The 10,131-nt window shown below is 34.3% G+C and overlaps 2 protein-coding genes across 2 annotated transcripts; one reads left to right on the top strand and one right to left on the bottom strand.

Annotated features, from left to right (window-relative positions):
• The first annotated feature begins 98 nt into the window (after window positions 1-98).
• On the top strand, window positions 99-2,974 carry LOC136202410 (UDP-sulfoquinovose synthase, chloroplastic). Its single transcript, XM_065993011.1, has 3 exons — window positions 99-261; window positions 1,165-2,246; window positions 2,324-2,974. Exons 2-3 carry the CDS (start codon window positions 1,203-1,205, stop codon window positions 2,723-2,725), a joined length of 1,446 nt encoding a protein of 481 aa, XP_065849083.1. The 5' UTR covers window positions 99-261; window positions 1,165-1,202; the 3' UTR covers window positions 2,726-2,974.
• LOC136202411 (uncharacterized) lies at window positions 2,950-6,226 on the bottom strand. Its single transcript, XM_065993012.1, has 7 exons — window positions 6,115-6,226; window positions 5,721-5,839; window positions 5,467-5,549; window positions 4,202-4,323; window positions 3,667-3,831; window positions 3,381-3,474; window positions 2,950-3,298 (listed from the first exon to the last, which is right to left on the bottom strand). The coding sequence occupies exons 1-7, from the start codon at window positions 6,152-6,154 to the stop codon at window positions 3,061-3,063; spliced, it is 861 nt and encodes a 286-aa protein (XP_065849084.1). The 5' UTR covers window positions 6,155-6,226; the 3' UTR covers window positions 2,950-3,060.
• Between the last annotated feature and the right edge of the window lie 3,905 nt (window positions 6,227-10,131).

The raw sequence follows: 10,131 nt of genomic DNA on the forward strand, positions 1-10,131 counted from the left end.
CGATATATTTGCTGGGCTGGGCTTTTGCATTTGAAGCTCAGGCCCGGTTAAAGAGCATTTTCATTAGTCGTTCCGCCGGGACTAGTTCATTTAAAACAGTTCCAGTTAAAAAATTAATGTATGGATAAAGCTAAAACCGAATATGCCTGCATTTCCTTTTTCGATTCTTCCATGAACAGAAAAACCTAACACAAGCTCCTCGCTCAACCCTATTCTTCCTCAACAATTGCTTCACCTGCCTGTATCAATTCTCCAGTTTTGGTAATCTATTTCCTCCCATCTTTTATTTTTAACTTTTCAAAGTAAAATTGGCTAACTCAATACTGAATTTTGTCTTTGTTGCTCCCCCTTCCTCTATGGTATGGGAGAGTGATCATCCTTGAATTTTTCTTTATCTGTGGAGTGTACGAACCTATAAATTACTCTTCTTGTTTCCCTGCGATTTTTCTTCTTTCTTATATGGAACTTTGACTTTACTGATTCTATGAAAACCTGATAAAATTGTCTTTTCAAAGTTTGATTTCAAAATGTATAAGATTAGTGATGAATCTGGGATGTTATCGTTTTATGAGGTTGAGATTGAGAATATGTAAAATGTAGGTTGTTTTTCTATTTTCTTGTGCCAAATTTAACATCATATGCTTCGAATCTTTTTGGTTTGTCTCTAATTGAAAGAAGCGGACTTGTATCACGAACATAGAATTTACTAGCACAGATGTTCATCGTTCTTGCAGTTTTTGAAGGTTATTTATCTGGGTGCCTTTTAGTTTACACAAAACATGTTATATTTCCGCTTTCCTGACATTTGAACTTCGTTTCCCCCTTTTTGTAGGTATAACAGATTCTATAAACATACATGAACCCTAATGGATTGATGTCTTGTCTCAGTTTTTTTAGTTTGCTTTTTAGTACCACATGTCTCTTGAATATGATTCTAGATTCTGTGTAACATACTTTGATGGAATTCATATGCATTGAAATTTTTTGGAGTCTAATCTAACAGTATATATATCTCTGATATATTAATGCTGTTACTAGCTCTTTGGATTTTGACACTTCCTCTCCATCTCTGCCTCTCTTTTATGTAGCCTGAACATAGTTCTTGCCTGAAGTTAAATCGTGAATGCTGTGTCATTCTTTTAATACCCTTTGATCTTTTTGCAGGTGTGTGTGCATATTTTATAGTACATCCAAACACCATTATGGCGCATTTGCTATCAACTTCTTGTTCCTTAAAGTTGTCCCCTAGCTGCAGAGCTTACTCTCAACCGTCGAACCAATCAACAATATATTCTACCTTTCTCACATTGCAAACCTCTAAATCTCCTTTTACAAGGGTTGTGTTGCAAAGAGAGAGACCGAGAAAGAGTTGTGTTGTCCATGCAACTGCTGTACCTGTAAGCCAAGAAGCTCCAACTCAATCAAGCTCCGATTCCCACCAAGTCTTTGGTCAACCATCCAAGACACAGCGGGTTATGGTCATCGGTGGAGATGGCTACTGTGGTTGGGCCACTGCTCTCCACCTTTCCAAAAGGGGTTATGAGGTTGCCATTGTTGACAGCCTCGTACGACGTCTTTTTGACCACCAACTTGGTCTGGACTCTCTGACCCCTATCTCTTCCATCCACAACCGTATCCGTTGTTGGAAGTCTCTCACTGGAAAAACAATTGAACTCTATATTGGTGATGTTTGCGACTTTGAGTTCTTATCTGAAACATTCAACTCTTTTGAGCCTGATGCTGTAGTCCATTTTGGGGAACAGCGTTCAGCCCCTTATTCAATGATTGATCGGTCTAGAGCTGTGTTTACTCAGAACAACAATGTGATTGGGACACTTAATGTTCTATTTGCAATAAAGGAATTCAGAGAGGAGTGTCATCTGGTGAAGCTTGGGACAATGGGAGAATATGGAACACCAAACATTGATATTGAGGAGGGTTATATAACAATTACCCATAACGGGAGAACAGATACTTTGCCTTACCCTAAGCAAGCTAGCTCTTTCTACCATCTTAGTAAAGTCCATGACTCCAATAATATAGCATTCACTTGCAAGGCTTGGGGAATTAGAGCGACTGATCTCAATCAAGGAGTAGTTTATGGGGTGAGGACGGATGAAACAGAGATGCACGATGAACTCTGCAATAGGTTTGATTATGATGGAGTATTTGGAACTGCATTGAATCGGTTTTGTGTCCAGGCTGCTGTTGGTCATCCACTCACTGTGTACGGAAAGGGTGGCCAGGTAAAATTCCTTCTACTACTGTCACAATGCCCTCAATAGTTTTTTTTTTTTCTAAAAGTTTAATTTGTATGATTCAGACCAGGGGCTACCTTGACATACGGGATACTGTTCAATGCGTGGAACTTGCCATTGCATATCCAGCAAATCCTGGGGAGTTTCGGGTATTCAATCAATTTACCGAGCAGTTTTCTGTCAATGAACTTGCTTCTCTTGTAACAAGAGCAGGAGAGAAACTTGGGATAGATGTGAAAACAATATCTGTGCCCAACCCACGAGTAGAGGCAGAAGAACATTACTACAATGCCAAGCACACTAAACTTGTTGAGTTGGGATTGAAACCACACCTTCTTTCAGATTCTCTCCTCGACTCCTTGCTCAACTTTACTATACAGTACAAGGATCGTGTTGATACTAAACAGATAATGCCTAGTGTTTCTTGGAGAAAAATTGGAGTCAAGTCAAAGACTGTTGCAGCCTGATTAAGCATACTCTTCGTTGAGCTAGATGTTCTGTCCATTTCCCATTCTCGCTTTTGGGAGATGATGTCTGCTATATAACTTTACATGGATCCTTAGATTTCAAGTTATAATCTACACAAGCCACTCATGAATATATCTCTGGAGTTCCAGTTTTTGCTAGCTGAGTGGCAGAATGTTTTATGTCGCTATAAGATTGTGGTAAATGTAATATCTTGAAAGATATGGGAAATGGAACATGAACTTATTACATATCTGGTGTAAGCATTCGGAAAGTGTTCATTATTAGTTCCCATACACACAAACTTTTTGTTTTTCTGCTGATTTCAACCAAACTCTTATATCCGCGATCGAAAAGAATAATCTTTTACAAGCAAGTTATGAGTGTTTTTGTCTAGATTGGAACTTTCCATCAAAAAATCAATTACAATTGAAGCCAACTCTTTCTGATGCATAGTATATTCATGATCAGCTTCTTTTAAGATGTGCAATTCATGGTTTGGTATGAGCTTAGCAAACTCCATAGCATCTTCAACAGGTACAATTTTATCCATGGATCCATGAACTGTCAACACCCTAAAATCAACAGCCATAAAACAATATCAGAATATAATTAAGAAAATGCAGCATCAGAACAATAGGCACTGGTATTTCTTACCTGCAGTCTGGATGAATCGATAAGCAGGCTGCATGTGTATCAGTAGTTAGACGATCCATCAAACTTTCTTCAGTCACACAATACTCCAACCTTCCTGCAAAGTGCAGAGAGACGAAAATTAGAAACTTATGCTGGGAATGAGCATTGCAATGAATAATAAATACTAAGAGCATATTTCCTTATAGTAAAGAATATATGATCAATACATGCATCTTTTTCTTATTAAAAAAAAAGGTTACTACGATAAATTTGTCAACTTGTGCAAAAAAGACAGCGAATAGCTTACCTTTCCGACTATAAACATTGATAAATCCATTTTGCTTAATTCTTTGTAAGAATTCTTTACCCAGCCGTCCCTCAATACCTCTTTTCAAATCAAAGCGGCCGGATATATTGACAACTGCATTCACATCATTGTACTTGGAAGCATACAGAAGAACCACATTTCCTCCTACATGAAACCCTTTTCCCATGAGCACTTAAAAGAAGCAAGAAAGTTTATCACAAGATCTTTTGCTTATATAGCCAAATCCTTGAGCTACCAAAATATAATTTCTGATTATAGTTTTTAGATGAATTGGCTAAAAATCAAAGTGATTCTCCTTAGAGGTTGAAATTCCTAAGTACTTCAGCTTCGAATTTAAGCAAAGAAGTTCTCAACAGAAATACGAGATGCTGGTCTAAAGAGTCTCACATTTACTTTAGAAAAAAAAATGAAAAATTTGATGGGCAAATACATATCCAACAGCATATTTTATCCCACATAGAGTGCTTATCATCTGTTTTTCTCTCTGCAAACTATAATTAAATAATGAGCATACCTTTACTGTGCCCAGCGACTGCACCTATCACCCGTTTCTGCCTGCGGAAGTGTTGGACTACTGAGCGTAAATCTTCGGCTTCTCTATGATAGTTACCATACTGAAATGAACCTTCACTTTCCCTGGAATACAAGACAAAAACACTTTCATAAGCATATAGCAAGTATCCAAGTGATTTTTGCTGTTCAAGATTTGCATGCAAGTCTAAATTATAGGAAGAATTCTGGGGCAATCAAGTCAAGTTTCAAGGAAAAGTTGCTTGATCAGTAGTGAGCCAAAAGCCCATCCATATCCAACCCTTGCTCTCTTCTCACACACACACTCTCTCTCTTATTTCCTATAGAAACTTTCTTTTTCAATACGTAAAATGTTGTGGAGTTGAGATGAATTATCATTCATGAAGAAACTCCGAGGCTTTTAGGCTAGGCTTGTATTTTTGTATGTTGGACCTGGCTCTAAAAATTTAACCCTTGGATAGAATAGTCCATTACAACCAGAGGTGCAATTACTCACTCTTCTATGGAATATTCACAGCAGCATACAGAGACCAAGGAAAGGTGATTCAATTAAGAGAACCTATAGCTTTGGAATCGTCTGAAACGACAGGTTGAAAGTTTTTGTCAATGGTTTTAGCAACTAGGTTCAGGTATGTCCTAAACCCAGCAATTTTGACAAAAAAGAACTTGTATACCAAAACAAACTAAGAGCATCTCCAACAGACTCTTAGTGAACTCTCTAAAAATAATATAAAAAATTGGCTCTTAGTGATTTAAGAGTGGCTAAGATATATCATCTCCAACAATGCTCCTTATATTCACTCCTTATTTATTATTTTATTATTAAGATTATTATTTATTGTTACATTACCAATAGTGTGAGGAGAGAGATTCATCAATAATAAATTATTATTAAAAAATGAAGTTAGGAAGCACTAAGAGGTGGAGAGATGCTCTCTATTAATAGAGAGGATGTAGAGGCTCTTAGTGATTTGAGGAGCCACTAAGAGGCTGTTGGAGTTGATTTTTTATTCTTCCTCCTCAAATTTTAACTTAAGAGCCAATTTAAGAGACTGTTGGAGATGCTCTAAGGCAACCAGATGTGTTTAAACAAGTATCATTTCCAAAGACAAGGAAATTGCTGAAACAAATATGTTACTGGAAGTACATAAAAATGGCAAATTCCGGTAGAAAGTTGAAGAATTGATGTTTACAGATATGTTATTTGAAGTTCAGATGAAATGAAAAGGAAGAAAAAGAAAAACTTGCCCATTTCCTCCAAAATCAAAGCGAAAGGCACTGATGCCTTGGTTCTCTACAGCAACAGCTAGATTCAACATTGGTATCCTTTCCTGCACACGGAGAGTGGAAAGAGTGGTTTTAGCTTCAACATTGGTTTCTAAAACCATCAAAATTCGCAACAATAAGACTGTTGGGGGATAAAAAAAAAATACTGTATTGTATACCAAAAAAAGAAGAAGCAAAATTCATCTTAAAAGTAAAATATCAGAAATTGATCACACCTTTGAAGATTGAAATCCATGGCAAATAATAACAAGGTGCTTGGAACCTGTTTCATGCAATAAGCCAACGAGCTTTTCGCCATGTTTGTTCTCTACAACAACTCTTTGCAGCTTAACAGCTAAAGACGGATCCAAGAAGAGAAAAATTATCAAAATCAGCAATGATTCGATTCAATTCCTAAGATTTTTGACTTAGTAGACACCGGAACAACATAAACATTGAAAGAGCTAAGCGATGCCAATGTTAATAGGAAAGTTTCGAAATGGAAAGAATATCAATATTGCACATTTCTCAATTGAATCTCAGAATTAGAGAAGATATCAGATATGGGTTGCTTTATTTTATTTATTAGGAAAATATGGAGTTTGGGAAGATAAAGGGGGACTCAATCACCTGGCGTCTGAACTAGTTGTTGAAGGGTCGGCCTCTTCATTTATGCTTCCTGTATGACAAACTTCACCGGAAACCCTGAAAATCTTTTCAATTCAACTAATTTTCTTCATTATGGGGAGTTCTATTTATCTTAGGTTAGGGTACTCATTTACATCATCAATTAGGTGCACGTAGTCAATTAACCCGTCCATTAAAATTAATTTGGTCGGTAAATTATTTTATCAGTTTTTTAAAAACACTAATAATACACTAGCCTACTAAATTTAGTTAACCACCAATCGGTTAACCAATTATTTTTATCAGATAACTTTTTATTTCAGGTTCTAACCATTGTAGTAAATAAAAATAAAAATAATAACAAAAGTCCTATTTCAAAAAAAAAATCTTAATTTTTTTATTGTGAGTGGACGGCAGGTCAATGGTGAGAGATGTGCATGCATTATATGTGGACTATGGATTGGACACTACATTTTCCCTTACAGCAAATCTTTAAGGCATCAAATTACTATATTTTTGGGTCAGAATTCGTATCCTCCGTGATTTACCAACTAAACCCTATCCATGTATATTAATTTCACTAATTATCTACTTTGTGATAAATTTGATAGTACCGCGACATTTGGGGTGAAATATTCCATCATTGAGTCTTAGTCACTGGAAATCATTAGTGTTTTTATTAAATTTTTGCTATTGATCCCTGTATTTATTTTAGAAAAAAGTACGAAAACAATGTCTGTGGTTTGCCTATTTTGCAAATAGATGTATGGTTTAAAAGTTTACAAATAAAGGTCTGTGGTATGCTTTATTTACAAAACAAAGTATTACAATTACACAGTTAAGTTCTGATTACAACTAAAGACATTTTTATCTTCAAAAAAATTATTCTTACATATCAGCAAAACATAACCCCGAAAAAAGCAACTTCTTAAATCGAAACAATATATAATATGGTGGAATTTTACGTTTTTTACTAATCTGACAGTTTATAAACTAATTTGATATTTAAATTCATTTTACACTGTTTCAATTTGATTTTGGGATCTGTGTTTTGTCAATATATAAATATAATTGAAAAAAATTAAAAAACGCTCTTATTGTCATCAATTACTTAAAAGTTTAATTTTAAATACTTTATTTTGTAAAAAAAAATATACCACATACCTCTATTTGCAAACTTTTAAACCACGGACCTCTATTTACAAATGAGGTAAACCACGAGCATTTTTTTTGTATTTTACCCTTTATTTTAATTGGGATAATATATAATTATATGTATAAGGATAAATATAAATAAATATATATTTATACATTTAATTGAATTCGGTCGGTTTCGGTTAACCGCGGTAACGATTAACCACTATTTTAAAATTAAAAACCGCACACTAATCCATCAGTTTGGTGATTCGATTTGGTTTTCCAGTTTTTGAGTTTTACGGATTTTTTTGTATGCACCCCTTCAATTATGAAGCTTCAATCTTTTTTATATCTTCCAAATTTATTCACAATTGTCTAATTAAAAAGTTATTAAGTTCTTATTTTTATAATTTCCCATATAAAATTATTGGCATTGCTCACATTCCTCCCATTTCCTCCAAAATCATAGCCAAATGCACTTATCAACCTTTAATTAAAATATACTAAATAACAATATTATTATGTTATTATTTAATATTACTTGTTTTGAACAAGATATAAATATTACTTTTTATACTTACATTAATATTATAAAAGAAATATATAAGAACTTAACTAAAACACATCTATATAAATTAACTAATTAATAATATAAGGATAAATTTGTTAATAATATATGATATCACGTTGATTTTTTAACACCGAATAATGTTATCGTGAGGTGCCGTTGTGTTCGATTGGGGGCACTCCGATGCCTAAATCAGTAATGTACTTGAGAAAATAATCTGTAATCACACGTAGAGTTTAGATAGTGTGTATCTTTTGATGCCTTATTGCAGTGGTATTTATATAGGTTTAAGTGATAACCGTAATGACTCCCCTTTAATGCTTTTTAATAAAATGTAGTGCTCTTTTAATGCGACTTAAATCAATTTCGGAAAAAATGTGAAGTAGTATATTTTGTTATTTGCCTAAAATATACATAAGTAAACATGTATAGCAAAATGACATAAAAAAAAAACATAACATTATCAAAATTTACAACAAAATTGCAACAATAATTCAAACCCTAAACCCCAGCAATAGCATGAGCACCAGTGTACCACAATAAATCCTAATTGGAGTGCTTCCAGACTCTACAGAAGCAAGAAAAATCGGCAAAGTCATATAAAATTAGACATGTTCATAAACCCATTGGCCCGTTCAGGCCCGTCCTTCATGGGTTGGGTTTGGACATTCATACTTAATGGTTGGCACGGTCCGGTCCGGTCCAAGCCTGATTAAGCCCGCACATAAAATGGATTTGGTTTGGGATTTGTCTCAAAATCGCAAGTGAGCCCGGCCCGGCCGGATCCAATTATATATATATATATATATATATATATTTATATATATATATATAATTAGATTTTTTTTGAAGAAATTAATTAATTAGATTTAGGACATGGACACTACCATCTTCATTTGTATCTTCAATGAATACCTGAAGACCAAGTCTTATTAAAATTGATATTACATCAATTAAAGAATTATATAATTAAATTAGAAATAATTTATTTTGTTTTTAATTTATTTTTAATATTAATATATTAGATGGCTCGGGCTTGGAAAATACTTTTTATAGTCTAACCTAGCTCGGCCAGAGCCCGATATAAATTTAGTGTGGGTTGGACTGCGCTTGGACAAAGTAACTACATGATAAACCTGATTAGGCCCGGCCCGAGCCCCGCTCAGTCCAACATATGAACATGTATGTACAGAATTAATGGCCTTCAAGAGGAAGTTCACAAGCAAAAAGAACTAGAACAAACTTTGCAAAGGCGGTATGGAAATCTTGTGACTGAGCTGGAACGTGTACAACTTCTCGTAAATGAGTTTGCTTCGCATTTTGCGAAATCTACAAAGCAAACTAATTCCGCGAACTCATTTTCTGGAGAAAATACTACTTCAGTGGATGAGCTTGCTTCGCATATTGCGAAATCTGCGAAGCAAACTAATTCTGCGAACTCATTTTCTAGAGAAAATACTAGTTCAGTGGATGAGTTTGCACCTTTTGCCATTGAAATCGATAATAAACATATGATAAACGTAGAAAAAATCGTTTCTGCAAAGAAACAAAGAGATGAAGAAAAAACAGAAAGATGAAAACCGATGTCTTCGATTCGCACAAGAAGAAAGAAACAAAGAGATGAAGAAAAAGGAGGGAGATGAAATAATGATGAAAGATTCGCACAATAATAGGAAGATGAAACGATAGAAAGGAAGAGAGGAAGATGAAAGGTTTGAGGTATTTTGGGAAAGTCACAAATAAATAGTCTAGATGGTAATTGGTCTAAATATGTAAATGAGCCTCTAATTTGATCCAATTTTATAATTTTTCAATAAAAATTTGCAAACATGAGTTTAAGGTTTGTGAAGTTTGCAGTTAAAGGATTTGTGAGTTAATTATGCCAAACAATACTTGTTGTTTAGTTAATTTGCAAAATCATACTTGCAAAATTAGCATTTTTAATTACTCCAAATCACTCTTTTAATATGAATAGCACAATAATAATTTTTGATGAAATGTTTGAATTTACAAATTATACAAACCGCCTTACATTCCAAAGTCTTGATTGTTTTTGTTGTTCTACGGAAGTGTTGTTCTTGTGTTACAACTTCTTAATATATCTCATTAAATCATTTGTATGTTAATGCTTAATTGGACCTGAATAACTTAAATCTAGGCTTATCAGTAAAGTTGATTTATTCGAATAGTAAAATTATTCAGGGTTCAAGTCAACACTCGCTAAATCTAAATCCAAATGTTTACTATGACCCTCAGTAAACCTAGATCTAACAGGTTCAGGTGTTCACTAAGGGTAAGTTCAACCCCAGACGTAA

Source organism: Euphorbia lathyris, chromosome 8 (genome assembly GCF_963576675.1).
Source record: "Euphorbia lathyris chromosome 8, ddEupLath1.1, whole genome shotgun sequence".
Taxonomy (NCBI): domain Eukaryota; kingdom Viridiplantae; phylum Streptophyta; class Magnoliopsida; order Malpighiales; family Euphorbiaceae; genus Euphorbia; species Euphorbia lathyris.

Excerpts from the sequence above, each read along its gene's own strand:
- LOC136202411 (XM_065993012.1), bottom strand. The coding sequence starts at position 6,154 with ATGAAGAGGCCGACCCTTCAACAACTAGTTCAGACGCCAG. Across the intron at positions 5,840-6,114 it reads ACAACTAGTTCAGACGCCAG|CTGTTAAGCTGCAAAGAGTT; the intron begins GTGATTGAGTCC and ends ATCCGTCTTTAG. Across the intron at positions 3,299-3,380 it reads TCGATTCATCCAGACTGCAG|GGTGTTGACAGTTCATGGAT; the intron begins GTAAGAAATACC and ends TGTTGATTTTAG.
- LOC136202410 (XM_065993011.1), top strand. The coding sequence starts at position 1,203 with ATGGCGCATTTGCTATCAACTTCTTGTTCCTTAAAGTTGTCCCCTAGC. Across the intron at positions 2,247-2,323 it reads TGTACGGAAAGGGTGGCCAG|ACCAGGGGCTACCTTGACAT; the intron begins GTAAAATTCCTT and ends TGTATGATTCAG.